At 45.9% G+C, this 27893-nt stretch overlaps 1 protein-coding gene across 1 annotated transcript in view; it reads right to left on the minus strand.

Annotated features, from left to right (window-relative positions):
* The window catches only part of syne1a (spectrin repeat containing, nuclear envelope 1a), an 86306-nt gene that overhangs the window by 53316 nt on the left and 5097 nt on the right, over nt 1–27893 (minus strand). The window contains exons 3-56 of the mRNA XM_078799295.1: nt 24737–24832; nt 24223–24306; nt 23078–23098; nt 22879–22971; nt 22447–22628; nt 22179–22375; nt 21752–21879; nt 21015–21068; nt 19854–19961; nt 19342–19479; nt 19110–19268; nt 18461–18573; nt 18211–18379; nt 17694–17790; nt 16711–16913; nt 16278–16442; nt 15791–15943; nt 15467–15610; nt 15215–15391; nt 14968–15126; nt 14719–14883; nt 14259–14393; nt 13866–14027; nt 13583–13791; nt 13423–13522; nt 13177–13341; nt 12935–13102; nt 12689–12853; nt 12293–12433; nt 12037–12197; nt 11745–11901; nt 11425–11652; nt 11247–11345; nt 10992–11179; nt 9871–9994; nt 9641–9807; nt 9415–9556; nt 8205–8854; nt 7935–8114; nt 7700–7853; nt 7456–7614; nt 6852–7025; nt 6679–6780; nt 6368–6571; nt 6081–6288; nt 5511–5623; nt 5018–5223; nt 4783–4944; nt 4423–4702; nt 4120–4292; nt 3646–3955; nt 3407–3571; nt 2567–2926; nt 418–554 (exon numbers count right to left, since the gene is read on the minus strand). Of these exons, the coding sequence (XP_078655421.1) occupies nt 418–554; nt 2567–2926; nt 3407–3571; nt 3646–3955; nt 4120–4292; nt 4423–4702; nt 4783–4944; nt 5018–5223; nt 5511–5623; nt 6081–6288; nt 6368–6571; nt 6679–6780; nt 6852–7025; nt 7456–7614; nt 7700–7853; nt 7935–8114; nt 8205–8854; nt 9415–9556; nt 9641–9807; nt 9871–9994; nt 10992–11179; nt 11247–11345; nt 11425–11652; nt 11745–11901; nt 12037–12197; nt 12293–12433; nt 12689–12853; nt 12935–13102; nt 13177–13341; nt 13423–13522; nt 13583–13791; nt 13866–14027; nt 14259–14393; nt 14719–14883; nt 14968–15126; nt 15215–15391; nt 15467–15610; nt 15791–15943; nt 16278–16442; nt 16711–16913; nt 17694–17790; nt 18211–18379; nt 18461–18573; nt 19110–19268; nt 19342–19479; nt 19854–19961; nt 21015–21068; nt 21752–21879; nt 22179–22375; nt 22447–22628; nt 22879–22971; nt 23078–23098; nt 24223–24306; nt 24737–24832 (9053 nt within the window). The remainder of the gene's footprint in view (nt 1–417; nt 555–2566; nt 2927–3406; nt 3572–3645; nt 3956–4119; nt 4293–4422; nt 4703–4782; nt 4945–5017; nt 5224–5510; nt 5624–6080; nt 6289–6367; nt 6572–6678; nt 6781–6851; nt 7026–7455; nt 7615–7699; nt 7854–7934; nt 8115–8204; nt 8855–9414; nt 9557–9640; nt 9808–9870; nt 9995–10991; nt 11180–11246; nt 11346–11424; nt 11653–11744; nt 11902–12036; nt 12198–12292; nt 12434–12688; nt 12854–12934; nt 13103–13176; nt 13342–13422; nt 13523–13582; nt 13792–13865; nt 14028–14258; nt 14394–14718; nt 14884–14967; nt 15127–15214; nt 15392–15466; nt 15611–15790; nt 15944–16277; nt 16443–16710; nt 16914–17693; nt 17791–18210; nt 18380–18460; nt 18574–19109; nt 19269–19341; nt 19480–19853; nt 19962–21014; nt 21069–21751; nt 21880–22178; nt 22376–22446; nt 22629–22878; nt 22972–23077; nt 23099–24222; nt 24307–24736; nt 24833–27893) is intronic.

Consider the following 27893-nt stretch of genomic DNA (forward strand, 5'->3'; position numbering starts at 1 on the left):
GAATTTCACATTCGCCACTCAGGGCCAGGTAGCTGGCCTACAATAATAAACATTTTTCCTGATTGGCTGATCAGCGCAAAACTCTTTTTATATTGTGCGCTTGTTATATTTGGCAAAGTGCTCAATTTACAGACATGTGTTGGTATTAAGAGGTGGATTGGAAGTCCCGGTACCAAATGCACCGGCCGCCACTTGCATTTTATTAGTGACAAACCAATTACTATGTAATGTATAAACAATTTGCAGACACTGATAAAGTGTATAGAGTGCTCCCGGACAGAAGGACAGTTGCTATTTCCTCTATTTCATCATGATTTCATATGATACATTCCTGTTACTGCTCATTCCTCCGATATACACATCATGCACGAGTATCCCACTTTCACCTTTTTGACACACACCAAAAAGTCTTCTCACCTGTTGTGTTGCTTGATAAGAGCGGTGACTCGGTCAGACTGGGATCCCAAGTCTCTGGAGTATCGCACCAGCTCGTTCAGTTGACCTTTCAACTTCTCTGCCATGGGCTCGGCGCTCTGCAAGCCTTCCAGTATGTCCTGAACACAACGCAAAACAAGATCCCAGCTGGATCAGTGTGTGTGTGTGTGTGTGTGTGTGTGTGTGTGTGCGCATGACAGCTTTCAAAAAGTGCCCTCACATTCCTATTCACACTGGCTTTTGTCACATGCATACACACATACTCACAGTGCTGCTTGCACAATCGCATGTCTGTTCTCCAAGGCGTGAGGAAGAGGCAGGAAGGAGGCGAGAGCAACGTCCTCCCGCTCTCCTCAGCACGCCTCACACACACTGCACTGCACTCGCCCAATCAGAAAATCCTGTCCTGTGAAATATGTGCAGCCGCTCTGCCTCCCTGACGCTCACTTTCTGACGTATGACCAGCTAACCCACCCCTTCCCTCCCTCCGTACCACTCGCTCTCTTCCGTCTCCTATCCCACCACTTTTTATTTCTCACATGCTTTCCTCCTCTCTCTCTCTCTCTCTCTCTCTCTCTCTCTCTCTCTCTCTCTCTCGCTCTCTCTCACGCTTGCTCCCGGTGGAATTCAGCTGTCAGCCGGCGCAGATGCAGGACTGCTTGAAATGAACATATAAAAAAAAACAACCCGCCGCAGGACACAGGAAACAGGCTAGAGGAGGAGAGAATGTTAGCGGGACTGACTCCGCCTCTCTGCTGTGTTTTGCTTTAACAGCACATGGCCGAAAACAGGCCGTTACATGATACTGCAAATGGAGACGACAACCGTAAAGACCTTAGGAGGAAGAAGTAGACGTGTCATATAATAATTAGGGCTTTGAGGAACATTTTAACGATAATCTTCATCTTAAAGGCAAAACCACAAAATCATTTAAAGATCAATCGGTCCTTGGGTCATACCAAAGCCAAACACCAGGTTTACCATATTGACCCCAATAGAAGAGGCCCCTGGCTAGAATAAAACGACTTCTCTTTTTCAATGTCTTCATTTTAGGCAAAATTCCTCTTTTGGCACCACATGCTGGTTTGCTAGTATAAATATCTAGACCCTCTGCTTTACGCAGGGGGGAAAATAGCAGGTCAATGCGGTATGAGAAATCAGTTCAGATGTGGGAGGGAGCGTGTTGCAAGTCGCAAGTCAAGTCAAGTCATGGGCTTGAAATTTGTGATGATGCAAGGCATCTAAACAGTGTTTATGATTTGAAAAGACTCACAAATTTCAAGCCCATGACTTGACTTGCGACTAGCAACACACTCCCTCATCTCACATCTGAACTGATTTCTCATACCACATCGACCTGCTATTTTTTCCCCCCTGCGTAAAGTCTGAAACAGACTAGCAGCGGGTCTAGATATTTATACTAGCAAACCATCATGTGGGGCACACACTGGATACTTTGAATGGGGACACATTTTACTCACATTCACTGAAAACTTCAAGTCAAACCTCTCGAGTCCCAAGTCAATCAAAAATGTGACTCGAGTCCACACCTCGGCATCCCCATTCCAGACCCTTTTAAAAAACTCCACACCAAAAGTGATGTTGTAAACAATACAATGCATACAGTATCAGTCAAAAGTCTCAACACATTCTCTCATTCAATAGGATGAGATAAAGAGCCTATAAGAGACTATATTTTGACTGGGACTATACATTGGGGGAGTTAATGGAAAAAAAATCATTCTGGATGCGCACCAAAATTGAATTGGCTTTTGCCTAATCCTAAAACAACATAACCTCATTGGTGGGGAAGGTAAACGGTGGGGGATGATGGGTAGGAAATGAGGCTGACTGATTGGATTGTAGCCGCCACTGCCTTGTCGTCTCGGCAAAGCTGATTTATAAACTCATTTGTTTTTTCTGATTGACAAAAAGAATGAATAATTGCAGCTGGGGAAAGCAGGGAGGGCCTTAATGTGTCCATTGAACGACGTTAATCACCAAAATTAATACAGCACTACAGTTTTTTTTCCCACTCCCCAAGTTACAGTTTATCGTTATTTCAATATGACGACATGAACAATACACAATTAGGACACTGACATATGTAATTAAACCCGTGTTACAGTACCTTGGCCAGCCGCCATCCCGCCACTGCTTCCTCGCCATTGCACCGCCCCTCGGCTCTAATCAGATCCTGGCTCCACCCCCGCAGCCGTCCATCCAGCGCTTTCAAATCAGCATCCAGCCGACAGGTTAGACCCTCGTATTGCTCCTCCGAGGCGGCAGCAGAGGCGAGAGCGGCCTCCAGCCCGTCCCGGGACCTCAGAGCAGCGCCCTCCCATTGCTCAAGCGCCTGCGCCAGCGCCCCCAGCTGTCGGTCCATGGCCTCGCAGCCTCCTGCGGCCGTGTGCTCTGCTGCGGACGCCGCCGTCCTACGCACACGGCTGAGGCGCTCCCGACCCTCCAGGAGTTCACACTCCACACGCTCCTGAGGGTTGAGAGAAGACAAAGTTGCTACGGAAACTGGCGGCTGCAGAAACGGCAACCACAGGATGCTATTTATAAAGTCTCCTCTGTGTGTCTTTTGAGTCTGCTTGCGTTTTTCACACTAGTGCCCGCCAAACAATTTATATAGCGATAATTAGGATCCCAGCGTGAAAATTGAATGTAAATCAATTTGCATATTTCATTTTTTCCACATGCTGCTCTCCTTTACCTTCATTCACGGGCTAATAAACCAACTTATTAGAAGTGAAACGTGCCTACAGGGGATTTGAAAGTAACCGCGCTGAATACATTGAAATTCTCCACATATGTTGGCCTCCTTTAAAGTCCATTAAGAAGAGATAGCGATGGAGGACATCACCATAGCAACAGACTACAATGGAGCATCTGAGAGCGGTCAAACATGATGTCATTTAGGGTTAGTGCTACCATAAACTAGGAAAACAGAGTGATTGTGCCTCACCCTCACTTCAAGGAGTCTCTTCATGATGGAGGCGGAGTCTCCAGATGTGTCCGACCAATGCTGAAGCTCCTCTCCTGCGGTCATCAGCCAATCAGTGAGCTCCCGGATAGCCTCCAGGTATTCCTGGTGTTCCAGCACCACGCTCTGTGCTCGATGAACCCGCGCCTGGTTTGGAAAACATTTTATTTTTGAGGTAAGATCATTTCATCATTACAAAAAAAAAGTAACATCCTCCGCACCTCCACTAAAGCTGCCAGCTCGTCGAAGTGCACCTGCAACTGCGTTCGAGCACCATGGTTAAAACTGGCATCCCCGGTCTTCTTGAAGAGTTCTCGGGCTTTTTCCTCCAGACTGGATAAAGCCATCTGGTGGTCCTCCAGGTCGGCCAGCAGGGATCTGAGCCTCTCCAGCTGCGAGGCCTTCTCTCGGGGTCCCGGTTGAGGGGTGAGGGATGCCCCTACCTCCCGCTCCACAGCCTCCATCCAGCCACGGAGTTGGGCCGCATTTTCCAGGTAACCACTCCACTGTGAGACGGTCCACTCGAGACGGCTACAAGACAAACACAGCACCAATTTTCCCTAAATGCCTTACATAGCCATACATTAACTTTACCCCCCTTGTTCTCCCTCTCCTATACACATAAACACCATGATTGAAACATTTAGACAGGGATGAGGACTGATTTTACACACATAGGCCCACAGCTTGTGTACCTGTGGCAGCTCATGGCGGTCACAAGCAGCGTGGCCCAAGCATCCTCCAACTCCTGGAGCTGAGAGCGCACCACTTCCTGTCCAGTGGATCCATAGCTGCGCAGGGCCATCTCGCCCTTACCTATTGCCATATTCAGTTTGACCTCTCCCTCCCCCTTCAAAAGCAGGATATCCTGCACAAACAGAGGCAGGACAGTCACAGGAATGTGTATTATTTATGCATCCTAATGGAGAGGGAAACAGCGCCCTCTAGTGTGTGACTGAGTGAATGCCGGCAAAGTTTTTGGGGGTTTGGGGGTTTACCTGTACAGTCTCCAGCCTCTGCTCCAACTGCTCTTTGGTCCCCATGGTGCTATCAACTGTACCCAGTTTCTCCTGGATCTCCTCTAACCAGGCCCACACCGCTTGTAGGGTCTCCCCAAAGGCTCGGTTCTCTTGACAGCCTCGCAGCCTCTCCCTGGCAACTTTCAACAGGGCTTGGTACTCCATCTGGAGCCGGCCCGCTACTTGGATTTCTCCACCGGAGCCACGTCCCGCTTCGGACAAGGACTGCGCCTCCTGGACAACACCATCAATTGAGTCCCTGCAGAGGAATATAAATAAGCGTGAATATTCATCAACTAGAAGGTTCTAAAGTATGGTATGATCTCACACAAGACATACAGTCTATCTAAAAGCTCCTTATGGAAATTTTCCATCCTCTCCAGTTCCTCTCTGGTATCAGGGGCACGTTGTTGGCCATCTTCTCCGGTAAGAGACTCCCTGCTGAGGATGAGCTCCATCTGCTTAAGCCATTCGTTGACACTTTCGACAGTGTCATCAAAACTGCACACAAGAGCAACCTTATTAATTTGGCAAACACCATCAATAACACCGTAACTGAAAAGCCAACACTGACCTTTTCAGGAGCTGAATACTCTCCTCCAGGTCTTGTTGGCTCTGAGAAGAGCCGTCCAGAAAGCTTCTCCAGTCTCTCTGGCAAGAAGAAAGATGCTCTTGGAGCTGTGTTTGTGCAGCTTTTGGCAGGTGGAGGTGGAGCCTCTCAGCCTCCTCACAGAACCCAGAGAGACGTTCCTCGCCCTCTGACACTCGCTCTGTTAACGACTGTGAACGAAGGAGAAAGTTCCATCCAAACTCGTAGTAATATCCTAAAACTGGGCTGTCCAGACCATTTCCACCAGGGGCCACTTGTATGTAAATTGTATGTAAATTTTAAATAAATGTATTTATTTAAAATCCAATGTAGGTCAATATCAAACATCATCATCTTTGTGTTAAATGCGGCAACGCCAATTAGTGTATTAACAATGAATATATCTCACTAATGATTCATTTTAGTTTTAGAATAAATACTTCATGATTGACTGCAGCAACACAATTTGTACAAGTACCTTCAGTCTTTGCAAGTTTGCTGCGAGGGCGGCAGCGTCTCCAGACTGATTTGAACATTCTTTCAACTCCAACTTCAATCCAGACAGCCAGGAGTGAAATCCTTGGAAAAGCTCTGCTCCCGGGCAAAGAGAAAACAACAAACACCACAGGAGCTATAATAGCAAGGTGGGCATAGCGACGTTGTATATGAAAATTGAAGGGACGAGAGGCAACAGAATGGTGCTGACGCAAAGGGGAGGGGTGGGCGTGTCTACACGACACAGTGCAGTGCCGGGTTGCCCTGGCAACAAGCCCTAAATGACTCCCTTGAGAGCAAATGTGACAAGAACAACATTACTCTTGCGAAGCACAGGTGTGTGTCAGAGCAAACAGTATGCACTTATGCGCTGGCGAGTGAGTGCCAGTGGAGTGTGGGGCCGTTTAAAGAGTCCTCTTGGGAAAAATCTGATGCTAATCTCTGACATGAACAGAGAACATGGATCAAGTAGGATTTAATATCTGATTATAAGATTTTAACAGCTACATTTATTGCCGCTACTTAAAAAGACAAATAATATTATATGGCTTACGGTTGAAGTGGATCTGCAACACATCCTGCAGGCTGCCCCTGGCCTTAGCATAACGCTGGGCGACCACCTCGGTTCGATTGGCGACGGCAGTGAGGTCGGCAGAGAGGCGAGACAACTCCTGAGAGGGATGAGACCTGCACAGGACGCTCATAGCCTCTCTGGCGGAGTCCATGTCTGCCCTCTGTTCCTCCACAACATCCTGCAGACCCTGTTGAGATCAGCATCATCATGGAGGACAGTACACAACAAAGTGCTGCTACATAATAAAGGAAACAGCGGCGGGGTACCTTTAAGGCACTGATCGCTTCAGGGGAGGCGGTCTCAGGGAGGCCCGACAAGGAACCTTCCATTTTATCAAGGCGCTCAGTCATCAGGGACATGAGGTCCTCGAGTCGCTGCTTCTGGAAAGTGAAGTACGTCAGGCTGTGTTTGGCTTGGTCGTGCATCTCCTGCACATGGGCCAACTTTTTCCTCAAGTCAGACTCCAGGACCTAAGCCAATGAAATACACAGTCACCAATAACAATAGGCAGCAATGATGTAGTGTAAATGATTATTCTTATTGTTGCGGAGATTGCATCTATTCTTAACATTATCACCTGCATCTGTAGGGGCGTTTCCTCCAGTTTAGCTCGGTCCTTTAGGTCTTCCACTCTCTCCTGGAGAGCATCCAGCGAGTGCTCCCTTTTCTCCATATCAGCCTGTAAGTCAGAGTGAACCCAATTGAGCTAATATATTACCCCATCCATAAATATTATTGGCATAATTCTACCTGAAAGGTAATGAGGCGAGTTTCCGTCTCCTTGTCGTTCAGATTAGTAACACTGAGTTCAGCAATGGAGGTGATAGTCCATTGGCAGATGTCCTGCTCCATGAGCTTGAGGTCATCCCACAGGGTCATGCAGCAGCTCAATTGTTCCGTATTAGTTTGAATTCTCTCTGATACCTAAAACAGGGAAGGAAAACTCAGTAATGTGAGGACACAAAGTGCAGCTCTACACAACTGGAAATCCTCTTGAGCTTTGGAAGTCTTTAATTTGATAAGTGTGAGGATAAAATAGGTGTGAGGCAGCCGACGTGTCAGGACCTGTTTATATTTCAGGCTAATTAGGAGTGACAGCTGAGCACCATGAAATGAGGTAAACAACGGGCTATTGTTTACCTATTGTTTTAGGAAACTACATTTTCCTCCCTTGTACTGTTGTAGGAGAAGGTTAAAGGTCATAACTTCCATTGTTCTTTGGTATGTGTTTAACAACACGTACCAGTAGATGGGCGTGGTCCACCTGGATAGAGCCATGCCCCCTTCAACAGGAATCTACACTAGTTTTATGACTATTATTATTATTACCAACCAAATTCTATGTCCTACATACCCCCAACCACTGTTCCCTTAATGTCTCCATCTCTCCCTGGATGATGCACATGTCACAGTTGGGAATGTCATCCACTTCTCTCTGCAGATCCTCCACCGTGCTGATGAGCTGGTCCATGTCCTCCTGCTTTTCTCTCAGCTCTCCTTGCATCTTCTCATGCTGCAACAATTTGTACTATGAATGGCTACATATCCAGCGTTAAGCCTGAGTAGAGAGATGAAAGGATGTGTGCTCCACTTCTCACCCTTGTGAAGGAGCTCCTGGCCTCCTGAGCGCTGTGGTTGTGATCAGGCAGGTTGTGAGCGAGCGACTCTGCTTTCTCCACCGTGATGCAGAGGGTAGACCTCAGCTGATGGTAATGGTGAAGAAGATCTAGTACAACTGTAGTTTGTTTTTGACTAATAAAGAGATGGAAAGAGAGCTTTCACTATGCAACCCGATGGATGAGAAGGTCAATCTCTGTTCGACCTCAGACTAACCTGCTGGTAATAAGAGACCTGACATTGTCCCAGGCCGCCTTCACCAGTTTAAGCTCCTTCAGAGCCTCCTCTGCCAGCTCAGTGTCTCTCTGGGCAAGCTGGCTTCCCCTCTCCTCTAACCATTGCTGGCACTGTTGGAAGGAATGGAGCTCCTCCTCCAGTTGGGTCAAGGAGCGCAGCCTGGGAGACAAGAGTCATTCCCAAACTTAGCTCATCCTAATACAGTAAATATATCTTTTTTCCAAATGAAGTGTTGTAATATTCATATACCTGCTTTGAAATGCTTGCACCGAGCACTCACTGACCACCACCTGCCTTAATTCATCCTCCATTTTCTCAAAATGTTTCATCACGTCCACCTTCTTTCCCGTGAAAGACCTCCACATGTCTGCAAGAGCGTCTGCTTCACTGAGCCTCCATCCCAAACCCGACTGCACTTCCTCCAGGGATGAGACGAGGGAAACAACTAGCCCGCTGCAAGAGGTTCTTCCCTTGGTTCTTCCCGCTGAGCTGTGCTCCTCTGAGGCACACAAGTGAAGGTGGGCCTTGGTCAGCATCCCATCCAACCCCACTGCCTCGCTCTCAAGCTGGACCACATCTTTAGCAACTTTCCCTGTAAGGCCATGGAGCTCTACGGTTTTTGATCGAGTCCAGGTGCCCCCGCTCTGCAGGGCTTCATGAATCCAGTCGACATCCTGAGCTGCTGCTTTGTTCTTCTCCAGGAAGGACTCTAATTCATTCAGACATGCTTTTCGCATGCACAGCAGACGTTCAGCTTCACTGAGAGGTTGGAGGCAGTCCTCTCTCCGGGCCTGGAGCTGCTGCTGGGCCTCGGGAGTGGAGCAGTCAAGCAGGGAGGATTCTCTTTGTTGGAGAGCTTCTCGAAGTGATGCATGATCCTTTAACTCGGATTCATGTTCCTGGAATAAGAGCATTATATAAGACATATTTCCATTATATCCTGAATAAATAAACAGGAAAAGTCTGTTCCTGGGTCCAACTGTGGCAATCATAAAACTTTTATTCACTGTGCAAGCATTTTTTTTATTATTAATTTATAGACTGTGTACATAAGATTGGGTCTCCGAGAAGGAGATGAGACTTTGACTTTACTTTTTAAAAAAAAAATGTAAAAAATATATATTTAAAATATACTGCAATACACTCCTCTGCACACTGTGTGTACGCTAGCGGCCCCACCTCCACCTACTGAGACAAAGAGATTATATGACTGACAGAAGAGCTCACCCCGTTCATGCCGTTGTTCTATGGAACAAACAGGCCAAGGTGCTAAAATAAACGCAGCGAGTGAATCCAGGAAAACAGAGCCACATACACATGGAAATATATATGAGGCGGGCAAAATGATGGGAGTTTATTTTCATATATTGTTTGATTAATTAGCGATATCTTACAAAATCTCATGATACCCTGCGTTCATTTGAATGGTCATACATGCTGAAAGAAGCTAACTACTCACCATGAGTTTTGTGAAGGCACCGTTGAGATCAATAATATCCACCTGAAAAGAGCTTCTCAAGTGTTCACTCTTTTGGCTCAGTGTCAGAAGTTCCTGGTCAAAAAGCTCAAGTTGGGACAACTGAGTCTCCAGCAGCTTGCATCTAAAAAAAACCCTCAAACAATTAAATGCAATTCATGCCTTATAAGCCTTGTCCTACACATATTTGCATAAGTATAATGATTGCCTTTGTGTCATGTTGTTCTTCAGTGAAGTGTATCGCTTCTGGAGCTGTGTGAGATCATCACTGAGCTCTTGCACTGGAGCTTCAGGGGCAGACGGACGGAGACATAACGCCAGATTTAACAGACCCTCAAGGAGGGCGTCATTGGAGGGCGTCTCACTCTGCATTTCCTGGTAATGCAAAATTAAATAATAGTAAAAGAGGAACAAGTGATGGATGATGGAGTGATTTACCTTCACATGCAGGAGCTCCATCCTTATCTTCATCTTGTCTGCAGACAGTAATTCATTGTCAGGACAGCAAATAGACTCGCCATGGTCTAGCCAGCTTTTCATTGACTTGGTCTCCTTTTCAAATCTAAAAAAAAAAAAAAAAGTGTCATCGTTTCAGCACAGGCAGATACTGGCGGCATCGCTATTAGTTCCTCATAAATAAAACAATGAATGCTAAGACAATGGCGACAAAAGCGTATTATTAAAAACAAAAAAAATACGGATGGCTGACTGCGCAAACAGACAGATGGGAGTTCTAGATAAGATGGCGCTTATTTATGGAACAAAAAGTGGCAGATTCAGATGACAAAGGGGAAGAGCAGCGTTCATACAAACATAATTAGATATGTGTCCAAGAAACTATCCTGCATATGATTCGCATGAATTAATTACGCAAAAAATGTTATTATAATCATTCATTCATTTTCTATCGCTTTTCCTCACGAGGTTCGCGGGGTTGCTGGAGCCTATCCCAGCTGTCTTCGGGCAAGAGGTGGGGTGCACCCTGGACAGGTGGCCAGCCAATCACAGGGCACATATAGACAAACAACCATTCACACTCACATTCATATCTATGGACAATTAACCTAGCATGTTTTTGGAATGTGGGAGGAAACCGGAGTCCCTGGAGAGAACCCACACATGCACAGGGAGAACATGCAAACTCCACACAGAGATGGACGAAGGTGGAATTGAACTCGGGTCTCCTAGCTGTGCGGCCTGCGTGCTAACCACTCGGTTGCCATGCAGCCCTATACTATATATAGTACACTATATTTTATTTAGTAGCTGATTCGCCCCATAGCATGTTGTCAGTAGCCTCTGCAGTCAGAATGATAGCATCAGGGTTTAGCGTGTGTTATCTGCCTGTTTAACCTCTTCTGTCAGCATGATTGCATCATCTAGCTGGGAATTAGCACCAGTCCGCCTTTCATCCTGCAAACATAATCTTCCGTCGGGCTGTGACAGTTGAATTTATGGCCACTTTGAAAAAAGCCTGTGCCAATGATTATGTTTAAGGCTAAATGGAAGAACAAGGATGGAATATTCAGCTACAAATGGACTATAAACACATAAAATACCTTTGCCACAGTGCAAGAAGGCTCTCTAGTGTAGATTGTTTCTCTGCGGCCTTTGCTACAAACTCTTCCTGCAGCTTCTGGAGGTCAAGCACGTCTTGCTCCACTGTGGTAGCCTCTCCTTGCCTCCTCACAGCTGAACACAACGCCATTAGTCTGGGCTTCAGTTGCTCCACAGCCTGGGACACATCCTGCAAAACAACAAGTGTTATGAGTAGGGGTGTCACGACACAATACACAAGACTTTTGGTCTCTTACCATGTGACTCTGCAAGTTCTTGGAAGTCTCAGATGATGAAGAGCAAAATGTAGCCGGAGAGTCAAGTTTCTCTTTAAGATGCTTCATTGTTTCCTTGGCCTAGAACGACAAAAACTTGCGTTAAAAATAAGCAGCTCATTCCCAGGGCATCATTTCTGGATGCCTGGTTTTTTAGCACCTGCTCAAGGTTCTCATTGCATCTCTCGGTGTAAGTGGAGCTCTGCTTCAGCTGCTCTGTTAACCTCTCTGTGTTCTCCATCAGCTCCTCCCAGGAGCGCCTCATCTGGGTGAGGTCCGCACGGATACAGCCGCTCTCTCCAGGTGTCACCAATCTGGACAGGACCTTGCAATCCTCCTCCATGTACACCAGAGCGGCTCTCTGCTCCTCTAGACCTTCTGCTACTCTCTGGAGAATGAAGAATGGTTTGGAAACTTTTCTTGGAAAATTCCAAAATTTCCAAAAATTTCCAAAGATAGCGATGAGAATAATCTATATACTTCTACTGTGCTGATGTGTTGGTCCAAATGATCTGACGGTGAGGAGATCTCGATGGCCTCCAGCTTCCTCTGATTTTCATTGATCCATGAGGAGAACTTCACCGATTCAACACTGAAGCGCTCCCACGATGTATACACCCTTTCTAGATGTACAACACTAGGGGAAAAAAAAACAGTTGACAATATCAATATCATAAACAATCAAAGGATGCCCCATGGAATACATGGTGGACATCTACAACCCATGTATTTCGAGTGCGATTTAAAACTCTCTCGTGTAGATAAAACATACTTTTTGCTGAGGTGGTCTTGAAGCTCCTTGATGGCTTCTCTGGCCAACTGGGCCTGCTGCAGAACCAGACTTTGATTCTTCGGACCCAGCTGGAGATCCACTGCATCCTCCAGGAGCACGTCTGCTCGCACGCTGCAGTCCTCGACCTTTAGGAAAAGCTCCTTAAAGCAATACAATGGACAACATGAGATGATGAGTGCACACACATCACATATAGTACTGTAGTTGCATGCATAGAGGAACACCAATCAGATACCTTGTTGAGATCCGTTTCTCTTTTCAAGCTGTCCAGATTGTTGAATATCAGCTCTTTGCGCAGCTCAGTCTTTGTCTGCCTAATAAAACTCCAGACTGTTTGTCGCTCGTTTTCAAAGCTCTGCCAGGAGTCCAGAGTGGCCTGGGAAATAAGATCAGAAGCTTTCAGAAACATATGCAACTATAGCAGGCCGTCTTGTTCTTAGCATGCTACTCAAGCGGAAATGCTACTTCCCCAGGATGGAATCGACTTTGACAGTGCCCAAACAACATTAACGAACCAGCACACCAATCAATACTTGGTTAAGCCCCGTGAACGCGGACCCATCGATTCCCCCCAGCAGGAAGCATGTGGACAGATTAATGACACAAGCAAGCACTAATGTTCACGCACTACCTTCAGGTTGTGTTCCTTGGCGCTGAACTGGCGGTCAACTTCTCTGACACGCTCCTCCAGCTCGTGCACAGAGCGACTTAGCGTCTCTCCTGTATGCAACTGATGCGAGTGGGACACAAGAAGCTCCGCCTCCCTCCTGAGAGCCTGCAGCTGTTTTAGGCGTTGCTGTAATGCAAAAAACAATAACACACTCAAGGAGAACCAATGTCAGACCTGTAAATGACAACAACAACTCGGCATGCACACCTGGTGTATAAGGAACAGATCCTGGGCTTCTCTCAGGTCCTCAGCATCCAGGATCCTGCTGATTTGCTCCCCGGCTTCCTTCCCGGCTTTCAGTACCTCTTTCAAAGCACCACGCACCTCCTCCCTGAGCTCCTCAAACTGGAACATGTTTGAGCCCTCTCCACTACCCTATGAGTAAACAAATGTTAGGGTCCGAGCAAATAAAAGCTGGGTCAGATTGCAAACTTTCAGGGTTGGAATACCTGGCAGAGTGATGAAAAAAGGTCCCTAAAGTCAGCTGAAAGTTTGGTCAGGGCTGTTTGCTGTCTCTGTATCTCCAGTTCAGAGCTAACGTCAGTCAAGCTAGAAAGACGACTCTTAAGCCACGAGAGGCTCTCTTCTCGAGCTTCTCCCGCCTCTCGCAATGCCTGAAATTCATTTCAAATTAACTAGACTTAGTTAGCTAGACTTTGAGCTTGATTGCATGCAAATGAAGCACACGTGTGCACCTGCACGGCAGCTTCAACTTGCTCCTTATGTGTGGAAGTTCTTGCCGTCTCCTTGAGGAGCCTCCGCTGAGATGAGAGCCAGCCTGAGAGCTCACAAAATCTAAGAAAAACAAGAACTTTAGAACCTGTGTTGGAGGGGCATAATCAACATATACTGTACCTATCGTTCCAGTCTTTCCACTTATCAGGATGCTGTTCCAGCTGCAGGCTAGTGCTCCTTATCTGCTCCGTAACCTGGTCCACGGACTTCCTGGTGGAGTCTAGCCTCCTGTAAGCCGAGTCGTTGTCGGGCAATTTATGACACAGATCCTCCATGTTCCTAATCCTCTTCTCGCACAATGTTAGAGGTTTGCGTTCCCTGAAGAACGTCTGGAGATATGAAAGAGAAGGGATTTGATGGTGATGGGGCCCAGCGATTTTATTACGACTGCAACGAGGCTCACCCTATGCTCTTTGATCACATGCTCACTGGTGGAGGTGTGCGATAAGGACTGGATTTCTCTGTGCAGCTCTGCTCTGCAGTCTTGTAGCACGTCGTCTACTCGACTCTGCTCCACCTCCACGTTGAGACGCAGCAGGTGAGATGGTACCTCACCCTGGATGTCCTGAGGTAGAACACAACATCAAATAGAAAGAATGTGATGCAGCGTTTGTATTGTGCACGTGTAAGCCTGTGTATTGCTAAATCAACTGCCTACTAAATTATCATAAAAGACTAAACGTGTGATCTCAAAGCACAAGGCCCCCTTTGTTAAATTAATGAAGTATCCGTGATGCCTCCTCGCACTATGAAGAGTAATAAGCGAGTGTGCTACAAAGCACGTTAACCTCCTGACCTTCCACTGCTTGTGTAGCCTGCGGACTGTCTCTTGGAGCCCCTGTTGCTCTTCTTCCGGTAGGATGTCAGTCAACTCGTCACATGCCTTCAGGAATACGCTCAGCACGCGCTGGTCCAATTGGCTGAAAAAATCCTGTTTGACAAAAAAAGAAACAGAAGTGACTAACCACAATGAGTTAGAAGGCATTGATGAGGCGATGATGTCATGGCATCATCTCAAAGCACTCACTGACATCCAATTGGATTGCTGTGATGTCATTATCGGGGATGGTAGGACAGGGGTGGCCAAAAAAAATCCAAAATGGATGTTATAATAATAATAATAAATAAATATAACATCTCAGCATTACAAAATATCCAAGTGGCCCTCGCATCCTTTCATTTTTCAAAATGTGGCCCTCGGTGGAAAAAGTTTAGACACCCCTGCCCTTGGGGGAAACATTTGGCTTTCATCTCACTGTGTGCTTCCTGAGTAATTCCTCAGCGTCTCCGCTCTCTCCCAAACACTCCTGGGCTTTCTTCAGCACTCTCTCCAGGTCTTGGCGGGATTCCTCGAACCTCCTCCTGAGAGAGCTGTTGGCCTCTTGCTGCCTTCTCCAATCCCCGACCTCCTTCAGCAGAGCCTGATTGAAACAAGTCGTTATAATATTTGCTTTTTTAAAATTATTATTAATGAGGTGCCTGAGTCCTGTTGTTGTTGTTCTAACCTGTGCTGAGCCTTGCACGTCAGCAACTGTCTTGTCCAGCAGGCTCGTGTCAAAGTGTTGGAGCACCTTGCTGGTGGAGAGCGCCCTCTGCACCGTGTGGTGGTTCCTCTCCATCACTGACAGACATCGCTTACAGGTCTGATGCTGGTTTAACAAATCCTGAGGACAATGGGGACAGTGTTGTGGCTGTAGGATGCAATTCCCACAGCTTTAGTCGAACCGGATGATGATGATGATAATATCGAACCTGCCACTCGTGTCTGCGCATGGTCGGGCTCTGTGTGCGTGCGTCACTGGCTGTGGCAGTAATGTGACTGGCACGCTCCAGCGCTTGATAAAAGGCAGTGATGTGTTTTTCCATCTCCTCCAACAATGGCAGAAGGGCATGACATTCCCTCACAAAAATGGGACACCGCTCCCTTACCTGGCAACGGGATATGTCAGGCAAAAGGACTATGCTGTGGATGAAATGAAAACAGTGACTCAGGTGAACACCTACCCGACTCAACTGACTCTTTGTGGTTGTCATGGCTGCGATGACCCGAGTGGCCTCGTCGTGCGCCGCATCCTTTGCGAGGAGCTGAGCGCTGCGGCCGGCCAGCTTATATTGAGTCTCCATGGCAACAACCTTTTGCTTGGTATTCTGAAATGAAAGGTACAGAGAGGGGTCATGTTCTTGATTTTTTTTTAAATAAACACCTCTGGGCTTTGACATGGTCTGAACCTGACATGAAGAGCATTTAGAACTCTTTAGAACAAGGATGACGTGATATGGACAATATCAAAAAATTATCTACAGACGTCCATTTATGTCTTTTCTCACCTCTACATCCTGCAGAAAGGCTCGAACGCTGAGGAAAGACACGTGGACAGGAGCACTGAGTTTTGCCTCGGCTGTGTCCAAAAGTTCTTTCAAAGACGACATCGCCTTTAGGTGGTCTTTTCTCCACTTTTCCAACTCATTAGCTCGGGTGTGCTACGATACAGAAAGCAATAGATTGAGTATCTCTCTGATAAGTGGAAAACGGAATGCTTTTGTATTTAGAACTGTTTAGAACTTTCGAAACACAGGGTTTTAACATGATTAGAGTCCTGTAGACATTAAATAACACCCCTATAGTCACTTTTATACTCTATTATTCTTTAAGGGCTGCACGGTGGACCGAGTGGTTAGCACGCAGGCCACACAGCAAGGAGACCCAATAGGACTGTAAAGGAGACTATAGGGGTGTTATTTCATGTCTGGAGGGCTCTAATAATATTAACCCATATTTAGAAGGTGGTAAACAATAATTTCAGTTTTTGGATACCTGTTTGACCTTAAGGAAGAGCTCTCTCCATCGTCCATTCAAGAGAAGGAGCTGCTGCTTTAACTCAAATGACACGCTCTCGTCGCACGTTTCGATGAGAAAATTTCCGGCGTCGTTCATGGCGGTGTGCTGATCCATCCAGGAGCTTAGATTCCTGAAGAACTCCTGAATCGGGGGTGGAGAGATAAAGAGACAAGAAGAAGCGAATGCAGAAACAAAGAGCGTTAATCAAGAAAAAGATTTAGACATGCAAATTTAGAGAAACAAGGGAAAAAAGGACAGCTCATCAAAAAAGAAACAAAGCGGTGGAGACAGTCAGACATGTGGAATCACCCTCAGCGGCATGTCACTGAGCTCAGCTACTTGAACGCTTACTGCTGATAAGACTCCACTTAAGGTGGCAACATGGCCTCCACAACTCCTGCATCAATACCTGCTTTGTGCTTTCTGGCTGGGTCAGGGCTTCCTCCGCATCCTCCAACCAGGCTTGGAAGGAGCCCACCGTGGATGTGTACCTGTCCCAGTTGGAAAGCACCTCCTCCAGCATGCTCCTCACGCTGCGCACTTCCATGGACAGGCTCCTCCATTGGGCCGCCACATCCCGCACAAAACAGGACACCCACATCTCTCCCTCGTCTGCTGGTATATGTCAAGATTAGCAATGCTGATTGTGTTCATGTGAACACAAACAGATTTTAGTTTGCCATATCCATATTATTTTCACAACAGACCTCACTTGTAGGGTCAACCAATGAAACCTTGCCTTTTTGCTCTGCATACCCTAAAGCTTGCAAAATAACCCCCAGAAAAAAAACCTAATAATGAAACCAGCATCTCAGCTTGTGCCCGGAGACCCACAGAAATGGAACAGCCCCCTAACTACCAAATGGGGTTGTATTCCCCACTGAAAGTCCCCACGGTGGAGGAACCTCATTTAGCTGTAGCCTGAAGACCAGGAAGCAGACACTGCTGTGGTGGTTATAGCCTGTTGTTAGCGGTGGAGGGGGAGGGAGGGGGGCATACATTTGTAGTGAGACGCAGCAAATCACAGGGATGGAACTTAATGTCACTGCAAACTAAAAATAGCTAAAAGCCATTAATATATATTAGGTGCAAGGAGGCTGTTTTAAAGTCATTATATATAAAAACTGTAATGATACGGAGTGCATGAGAAAGTGCTATTTCTTTGATAAAATGGCTATTTAATAACACGTATACTGCAATTATATAACACAGCAGCAACATTGGCTGACGGTGCAACCAACATTCTTTAAAGCGCATGCAGAGGTAGATAAAGCTGATGGATGCCTCAAATACAAGGAGGTTGTCTACAGCCACAGCTATTAATGCTGATTTGACCCGGCACTAATTGACGCAAAGAGACCAACACAACATGGATGGTGATGTCGTCCTTACCTGAGCTGATAGCGCTGGTGTAAACCTCAGCGGCACATTTCAGAGACTGGAACAAGGTCTTATAATTTTCAAAGAAATATTGCTTCTCCACAAAAACCTGTCAGAGACAGACAAGACATTGGTTTCTCAACTTCTGTGCGCTAAAAATGAAGCTATGCATTCAAGAACTCCAATGCAAGTGCTCAATTTTGGTATTGGAAAGTGGCAAAAGTTGCAAAAATTCATATAGTTCTTCACTTTGGTAAGCAGTCCTGCTGCAAAAACATGAGTATGTAGTATATATAATACACGTACACAGTAATTTACCTTATTCAGCACTGCTGTGGCACCAAAACCAAAACATTTGAAACTGACACCTATTTTGACCTCTGGATCACTCGTCTTAAAAAGTAAACAAATAATACATCCTTGTAGTAAATTACCTGTAATATGCAAATCATAATAATATTCAAAATACTTCAAAAAAATAATCCACAGGATGAAAATACTAGGCTATATGACAAACAAACTGCCTTACTACGTAATCGCGGAGCATCAGTTCAACAGATTCCTGTGTGCCGTATTTAATGATCCAGGACTTGAGCTTAGACTCAGCTGCAGTGAGAAAAGCCTGCATGTGGTGTTTAGTCTCCAGGAATTCCATCTTGGCCTGATGGATGCTGCAAGATGTGGACATAAAGTTCAGCCTGAAAAAAAAAAAAAAAAAAAAAAGAGTACTTCTATGAGTATTCTCTATTGAATAATGTGAGGGGTGTTGCCCTTCCAACCTCTCAGCCATATCTTGGAGTTGTTCTGGGGGAACAGGGACGCCATCGATGCTTCTATCCTTATGGATCCTCTGGAAAACCTGCTGGTGCTCTTCAAGGCTCCTCAAGACATCCTGTGCATCAATGAACACAATAGGGGATATATATGTATGAGAATATATGCAATCTGCTACGTTACACTCTATGTGTATGCTACAGGTCCTGCCTCCTCCCACCAAGATAAAGACTGTATGACCGACAAAAGGGCTCACTCCATGCATGCCGTTGTTTTACGGAACAAAACAATGCACAGAGTGAACCTTCTTCTTGTCTGTTTGGAGGCAAAACAGACAATGTACTATGTTCTCCCCGTGCATGCATGGGTTTTCTCTGGGTACTCCGGTTTCCTCCCACATTCCAAAAACATGCAAAGTTAATTGGCGACTCCAAATTGTTAATAGGTATGAATGTGAGTGTGAATGGTTGTTTGTCTATATGTGCCCTGTGATTGGCTGGCCACCAGTTCGCCCAAAGACAGCTGGGATAGGCTCCAGAACCCCTGTGACCCTCGTGAGGATAAGCGGTAGAAAATGAATGCACGAATGAATCTTGTCACGTTTTAATCTTGCGAGGTCACACATGCATATAAACCCAGTGAGTGTCTGTAAACCTTGTGTCGTTCCAAAGAGCTCTGAACGGCTGCCTCATCATTCTCTTGTCGGGTGATGACCTCTTGCCGCAGAGCTCCTTCGGTGTGATGCAGCCAGGCCCCCAGCGCATCCAGAGGAGCAGGAAGGGATGTGTCCAGCAGCAGATGCCAGTCCAGCAGCTAAATATGCGGCAAAATGAGAGGGAGCCTAGGCAGTGCTTGTGTGTATAATGTTTCATTGTTTCATACTCACCCTGTTTGAAAGCCTTTCCCAAGCTTGCTTAACCAGAGCCTGATCCACAGTCAGCATCCCTTCCTTCTGCGTGGACTTTAAGGAATCCTCCACCTGCTTCCTCCTCATCTCCAGCTGGACACGCAGATTCTTAAACAACTATAATAAATAGATTTATATTTGTGGTTAATTTGTGAGAAAGTCCCCAAATATAAAACAAACCAGAGCGCTCTCATCAGGATTTAAAAAAAAAACCTTCACCTAATTGCCTGTGAATGCCGCTCCTGCGTCTACAGTATGATTAGCACACTGTTCCGCAAAGTGAATGGGGATACCCCACACACTGCTGATAATGGAACTTATCCCCCAGGCTTGGCGGTATAAGCCAGACAGACTGAAAATATGACGGGGCTGTCGTCTGATCCCTTCAGTGTATTGCCACACAGATTAAAGCCAATAATGGGAGCATCTGCGGCCAGTGTGCCAGCTCACACACACACACACACACACACGCACACACTGTACCCTCTCACCTGGTACTGCTGAGCGAGATTGCCCTCAGTCTTCTGGGCGTGTAGTGCGTCTGTTTCCAGCTGGTCCAGCCACATTTTCAACTCCCTCAGGCTTTTTCTCTGCTCTCGCTGTAGGAGGCCGTCCGTGGTGGAGGGGTGAAAGATGAGTGGAAACACAGACATGGAAATTGAGGAAAAGGGGAGGGCATGTAAGGAGCAAAGGTGATGGATGGAGGAAAAGGGTGGAAGGAGGTGAGAGTGGTACGGTTAAACACGCTCTGCTAATCTTGTGTGTTGCTCTGTTGGACAAAATGTCAAACAGTCACAGCTGCCAAAAACACTCTGCTTAAACATGCTACTTTGTCTAAGACCCTCTACCAGTGGATTTTAAGTTACCATGACGATAATACTCCCAGTCTATTCAGTCTTATCACTTCTCTCCTGTCGGAAGCCCAATCCCCAAACTTTATTATTAATGACAGCTTAATACATGGGTATAGATTAAGCTAATTCTAGAATTAACTTCTTTAATAGTCACAGTCGTCAGGGATAGCCGGCGTCAAACAATGTGTCAGTGCACTGTCAACAAACCTAGCGCCGATGCTGGAGGCTTTCATTGTTATGGGAATCGGACTGCAAAAGTGCAGCAGTAAAATATAGCTCTTTTATTGTATTGATGGCATTCGTCCATAAGCATCACTTCATGTTGCAGCATTATAATGCATAGCCCCGCATGTTGCAAGGATATGTAGACAATTCCTGGAAGCTAAAAACATCCCAGATGCTCTGGATCAGTATATAGGGTATTCATTCATTCATTCATTTTCTACCGCTTTTTCCTCACAAGGGTCGCGAGGGTGCTGGAGCCTATCCAAGCTGTCTTCGGGCGAGAGGCAGGGGAACACCCAGGAATGGTGGCCAGCCAATCACAGGGCACATATAGACAAACAACCATTCACACTTACATTCATACCTATGAAGGAGTGTGGGAGGAAACCGGACGAGGGTGGAATTGAACCCTGGTCTCCTAGCTGTGAGGTCTGCGCGCTAACCACTAGACCACCGTGCCGCCTATATAGGGTATTGGTGGTGGAAAAGCAACTTCAGATGGAAATCCGGGTGGTACCAATTTGACGTGACAGACAAATAAATGCCAATGATAAAGCTAGGCCCCTGACCTACCTCCAACATTTCCTCTATATCACGAGGAGCGAGGCCATGCTGCGTGACAGACGCCTGCACAACAACCACAGGACAGTAGTCACCACACAGAGACACAAAGCTGCACAAAGACAAGGCCGAAACGTGCAAAGACGTAAGACGATGCTGGATGTCATTTAACTGAAAAGATGGGAGAATTTAGTAGGGTTTTGTGCAAAAAGTTTAAAAGTATGAATGCTCAAACGACTTCAATAATGATTTGGAGTGCTTGACAAATAGCTCTCTTTTGAGCTCGCTCATTAAGTAGATATATTGCACAATAAAGCAGCAACAGAACCAATGTTGTAATAGTAGTAAGGAACAAACAAATGACAAATGAGTTTCACACCAGTAGCTGAGTAGCGGAAGGGTCGATGAAGCTGCTGCATGCTGACCACAGTCACAGTTGTTACCGCCTTTAATCAGAGACTCCGGCGGGTGTTCATTGACTGAGTGATGAATTTAATTGGAATATTTACATTACGTATTTTCAAGGATGTTGTGTGTGTAACTCACAAGGATGGAGAACCTTTACTTTTCACACCAAATCTAAGTAATACTTTACGGATCTGACCACACAAATGATGAGAAAAGCTAGTAAGTCATGCTTTAAGTGGAAAATGTCATGACTGAAATGTGCTACAGTGACATTTGGTAGACAGGACAAGGCGTGCGGGAAGCAGAAAGACAAAAACAAGATCAATCTGACAGCTGTTTACCTCCTCCTCTTCTTCGTCTGCCGCCGCTTGTCCATCAGAGGCGCTCTGCTCTCGCTCAGGATGATGCTTTAGGAACTGGGCCACGTACGTCATGATGGATTTCTCGTCTGGCTTGTCCACGTCCACGTCTGACAAGTGATGCCGGGGGAATGTAATCAGACATCAAGCTGATGTGAAAATCAAGCTTCTAAATAGACTTTGGATTATTATCGGCAGTAATGAAGGCCACAGCCAAATGAGGCTCAATGACTGTGATGTCAGGCTTGATTTGTTGGCTTTTTTTCTGAAGAGCCAGCATGAAGTGGCACAGATGTTTTGGCAGCGTGTCCGCTGATGTGATATTGTATTATAGACAATCATAATTGGAACCTGTGGGGTAGTTTTGGAAGTACAGTCTCTTGGAAGTGTTATAGGAAACGTGACTTACCCTCAGGGTCAAGAAGCTGCGCTATGCCTAACTGCGTCTCAGCTATTAAGAAGGCTTCCTGCAGATTTTCCCGGTTGGGTCTTCTCCTTACTCGCTCCATGTCCACCAGATTGGGCCGGAGGGCATTGAGGACGGCAAAGAAGGCTAAACCTGTACGCCAGCTAGGACCAAAGTCTTTCACCTCGATTCCCACATGTCTAGGAAAATGACATGAAATGAAACGTGGATCTCCATTCAGCAAGCGTTTTTTAGTCTCTGGGTAGCATACTTAGTGGCTGTCTCCTGGACCCATCTGAGCAGGGCCTTCCTGGCACCACCTTGCAGCAGTGGGAGGGGTTTCTTCTTGAGAGGCGGGCTAGTGGCCTCGTTGCTGCTGGCGGAGCTGTCCAGTGATGAGGAGCTACTGGGTGAGGCCTGGGATGCTGGTAGACTGCTGGTTAGCTCCTCAATCTGCAGAGTGATAGTCAGTACATTTCAACGAGGGAGGCAAATATTAAGCTGGTGTTGCAAAGAGAGCGTAGCATCGCTATTATTAAGCTCTTGTCGACGTGTGCATGTCTGAAATGCCTGAGGTGGAAACTACTTGCTTCCAGTGTAAAATTGATTTCCCTTAGCTTACGTTTCCTTTCTGTTCAGCTTCATTAGCATTTTTGCTGGCTGGAAAAAGATACAAAAGAGACAGAATTTACCAAAATATTACCTGAAAGTAGAGAATGACGGTCCACACCAGCCCCAAAACAATTGACGGCCGACCATCGACAATATCTGTTGAGTTGATGTTCACCAACTTGATCTGTTTCGACAGGATCAAAAGATCCTACAAATCAACATAATCCAATAGAGGACTTCCAAGTCCTTAAAGTACACAAAGGATGTAAAAGAATACTGCAAATACTGACCGGTGATCCCCTGTAGGCAGACTAAAGAGAGAGAAAAAAGAACTTAGAGGCACTCAAGATGTGTTTGACTGAAAATGAACGCCCCATTGAGCGTGGGATGACAGACATGATGGCGCTATCATGAGGCGTGGAAGCGTAGCTTTATCACCACGACTCACACCACGCCGATTACACCGCTGGAGGTATGAGTATGTAGTGATCTGTCGTGATATAGATAAGCATCCTATATCTGGGTTATCATTTGGTCATCGATAGACAGGAGGTACAAGGAGTCGTGGCTGGATTCGGAGGGGGTCGGCGTGTGGAGGGTGATAAGAAAAACATGACTTTAAATTTGAAATCACAGCAGGTTATATTATTATAAAACCTGACACGCCGCATTGTGCCACAATTACACAAATCTTTGATATAGGGTCACCGAGGTATAAACGCACACTCCCCAAACAGACATATGAAGCATTTGGGCCTCTAAGGCTAAACGTAAATACAGTCTAGACATAAATCAGATTTACACGCCGTGTGTATTTACATTTAATTTGAAACTTTGATTTACACAGCCGACACACACGCATACACAGCCTGCTGACGTCTCATCTCCTGCCTGCAGATTACTGGCACGGGATTTATGGTTTAACCCTGTCACACTTGAGGAAGAGGGGAAATCAATGTTCCTGCAGACGCCAGCTCATACTTCTTGGCTTTATGTGGATAACCAAGAACGAGGCGGGGGGAAGGGGGCGGGGGGGGTCTCACGGAAGGGGAAGTTTATAATTAGTTTATGTAATTCTGCTCGGGGATTTATAAGATGGCGGGAAAACTGTTGAAGGCTAATGTATGTAAAAAGTGTTTACGTATCGGTTTACAGACTCGATTTTGTTTTTTTCGCTTGTTTGCTGCCAAACAAGTCGAAAAAATGCCAACGGGATGTGAGCAGCATGAATACAAAGTCTGAGGTTGTATCGACTGATGGTGTATTCAAGGTGTCAGCAGGTGGAGATATGAAGTGAGCGAGGGGGGGGGGGGAGGTTAAAGGTCAAGATTTCTCCATGTTTGCACCCAGGAGGAAAACAGCTGAGCCCCAAGCTCAGCAGTAAAATGGAAACCACAAAAAAAAAAAACATAAAAAGAAAACCCTGATCTCCTACCTTCCTCCCCTGGAGGAAGTTGAGAGCAGTACCGATGTTTGCAAGCCAGTGGATCCTCTTTAGCTTCTTGCCCTGCTCGCATGGCTGCAGGGGAGATGCAGACAACAATGAGGGAGTAAAGACACAATGGGAGGGAAAGAGGGGGGTGCTGTAGTAAGAGATGTGAAACCAGCAAAAGCCTTCATGGCAAAACAGACTGTAAAATAAATGAGAGGCTGATTAATAGAACACAGATCACTTAGACCTGAGGCAATATTGACATGAGTAAATACCACAAGCTATTTGTCTTATCTGTCCTTGTGAATCTGCCTACTTCTGTTAATTCTAACATCCCAATAAGAGCCGATCAATACACTTTTCCATGTGGAAGGTCTGCATGCACCGAGTTCACACATTTTATTTAGCTTCTAAGATTGAACTGAAAAGCAACCGTATCAACAAACGCGCTAAATCCAAACTAAACCAAATGTTCAGAAGGAAATACGTGAAAGTGATCATAACGTATGTTCCTCACCAGTTTCTGCCCAGAGAGGACTTCCAGCAAGGCAAGCAGCTTGACGCCATCCTTGATATCCTCAAATAGATCACTCACAACAAGAGGCGGGATACGCTGGCAAGACAAAGAACTACATGTAAACAACTAAATATGCATAATTATATTTTCTACTGCTTATCCTCACAAGGGTCGCGGGGGTGCTGGAGCCTATCCCAGCTGTCTTCGGACGAGAGGCGGGGTACTCAGGGCACATATAGACAAACAACCATTTACACTCACATTCATACTTATGGACAATTTGGAGTCGACAATTAAGCTAGCATGTTTTTGGAATGTGGGAGGAAGACGGAGAAAACCCACGCATGCACGAGGAGAACATGCAAACTCCACAAAGAAATGGCCGAGGAAGGAATTGAACTTGGGTCTCCTAAGCTGTAAGGCCTGCACGCTAACCACTCGATCGCCGTGCAGCAACATAATTACATATGTAATCTAATTGCCAAGAGAGTTTATTCTTAATTTGAAGGGGATGCAAAGAGCAAGGATATATGTGAGGCATTAAACCCCCCTCCCATACATAATAAGACATTAATTTCAACAGGAAATCCTGCTGCAAATGTGCCCAAAAGAGTGGTTTCATGTGCCGAATATGTGTGATAAGTGGAGTCAGTCAGAAGCTCAGCAGGCACCGAGTGGGGTCTCCAAATCCCCCAAATATGCTGATGATGTCAAACTGTATCCTTCTCATTGACTCCCTCGCTAACCTCGCAGACGGGGCGGGGGCGGGGGGAAATCCACATATCTGTGTTTCTGGCCACATCAAGGACTTCTCTTAAAGTACAGTCACATGCTGGATGGGGAGGGGGGGAGGTTCAAACTAGCGGGCCATTCACAGGGAGATTAGCAGGGGAAAAAGGGTGGAAAGACGTGTGCATGAGTGTGTGTGGATGTGCAAGAGGGGGTATAATTGAGTGGAAAGAGTGGCAGCGAGACCAATAATGGAGGACAGAGAGCCAGTGAAGAGACCCCAAAGCTCACATCTGGCTAAAAATCAATTAACCCAAACAGTGCAGGCTTCTACTATAATGGCATTGCATTGCTTTGGATGTTAAAATACACAGACAGGAAGTCCTCCAAAAAAGGGTTAAATCACCCCATGGGCTAATTGCAGTCAAATGTACCTTTTTTGTACTTGATGATCCCGAGGCTAATGAGGATATTTGTGGATAATTACAAAATAAGAAAGTAATATTCATTTCCTCGTCTGAGCCACATGAGCGTAACCACAAAAAAAATAAATCAAGGGGCTTAATGAGCTAATTACACATGAGTGTCTGGGCCATAATTGATTGTGAGCGGAGGAGCTCGGGGACGCTTGTCTTCACTGGGCTCTTGTTTGATTCCCCAGGCACTCCACACTCAAGATCAGCAGTAAAGGAGACACAGGGGTGGGGGGCAATAAAAAAAAAACTCAGGAGCTCTCCCTTTACAAGGAAATGAACCATATTTGGTTCCCTCTTGATATTTGTAATATTTTCATGTATTTATATTAACATTATTAGTTAAGCTAAGTTTGTAGTATCAACATGTTCGCATTTGTTGCTTAATTTTATTTCTAAAATGTGCCACAAACCAATTAATAACAAGCTGCGTTCCACAAATGACCCCACGGGCCGCACTTTGGACACCCCTGCCTTAAGATAAATTAAAGCCTACCCACATGTAAATCATAGTGTACATTTTTATATTTGGTGGTGAAAACGGCCCCCTCCCCACCTCCCCAGTGTCCCGATAACTGCAGATCCTGACAAAAAATTGTCAGAATTTATTATGCTGAAATTATGCATCATTACTATCATTTGGGCCTGAATCTGAGGTGCAGCCTGCGGTGGTGCACACCTCTGCCAAGGCCAATGTTAATGGGTTCTTGGACCAGGTAGTTTTTTGCATAATCATTTTAACACCAGGGAATATAAAAACTCCAAGCAATGCATATGAAAGTGAGTCAGAGAAGAAAAGTGCATGATTGTACCTTTAGAGGTGTGTGGGTTGGCATTGGTGGGTGGTACCCTGTTTGTGTTTACATTTCAGGTGCAGGTAGATTAATTGCCTCGGGGGCCAGGTAATTAGTCCTACATATTGGGGTACAGAAATAGAGCCCTACTATACAGTATTTAGTATATGCATACAGTGTGTTTGTGAGGCTAATCAAACATCATAAGAGGTTCCACTTGGCTAAGTCATCTCTGAGTACAGTAAATCTGTTTGCCTAGAAAACGCCTCAGTGACGACGAGACCTCTCCAGCTCACACCGGCCACTCTGTAATTAAGCTTTAACCCACTCAGAGAGGATTTGTCATAACGCAAACTTGGATACTCAATGTTGTCACTCTGAAAACAAACTGAAACCCCGAAGAGCAATTTTAGGTTGCAGCCAACCACAATGTATCTCTTCAGACATCTTTATGGTTTTGCTCGTGCATTAACTGCTAACTTAATCTGGTGAAATACCCCCAGTAGTAAGAATCATTAATCGTCTTTGTGAATTACCGGTTCTCACACATAAATTCTCTGAGAAGATTCCTTTTGTTATACCTGTGGAGTACTAAAAAAAAAAAAAAAAAAAAAGTGAGGGGGAAGGGGAGTGACGGTGAAAAGAAAACACCCCCAACGCCAACGCCATGTCTCAACTCACCTAACGATTAATCACACGGCTTTAGGCGCTGAATTAAAGACCTGTGATAACTGGAGTGCCCTAATCATCTGCATAGCCGAGGGCGTGATCTATCCCTCGGAGAGCCGACTGCTAAACCAACTGTTAAAGCTCCTCTTTCTCTCACACTGCACAGGCTTTCTTTGGAGGAGCATCTCTTTTATGACCGTGGCCTTAATGACCTTGCTAGCTCGTCACAAAGCACTTTTAGACGTTTTTGAAGACAATTGTGGGCCAATCAGTATCGCCAAGGCAACACCAGCTGTTAGGTGACAAGGGCGAGACGAGAAAGTAAGGAGTGTCTACTGTAAATGGGGAAGTAAATCAAGGGGAAGGATGGCACTGTGAAGCCATATGCCAAACAAAAGATAAGGTACACCTGCACAATGCGATGACATCCAATCATATTTCTGGTGTCAGAAGTGGGATGGACCACCATGGCATGCCCAGTTGAAAGAACCT

This window comes from Doryrhamphus excisus, linkage group LG19 (assembly GCF_037039965.1).
Source record: "Doryrhamphus excisus strain RoL-2023G ecotype Guam linkage group LG19, RoL_Dexc_Guam_v1.1, whole genome shotgun sequence".
Classification (NCBI taxonomy): domain Eukaryota; kingdom Metazoa; phylum Chordata; class Actinopteri; order Syngnathiformes; family Syngnathidae; genus Doryrhamphus; species Doryrhamphus excisus.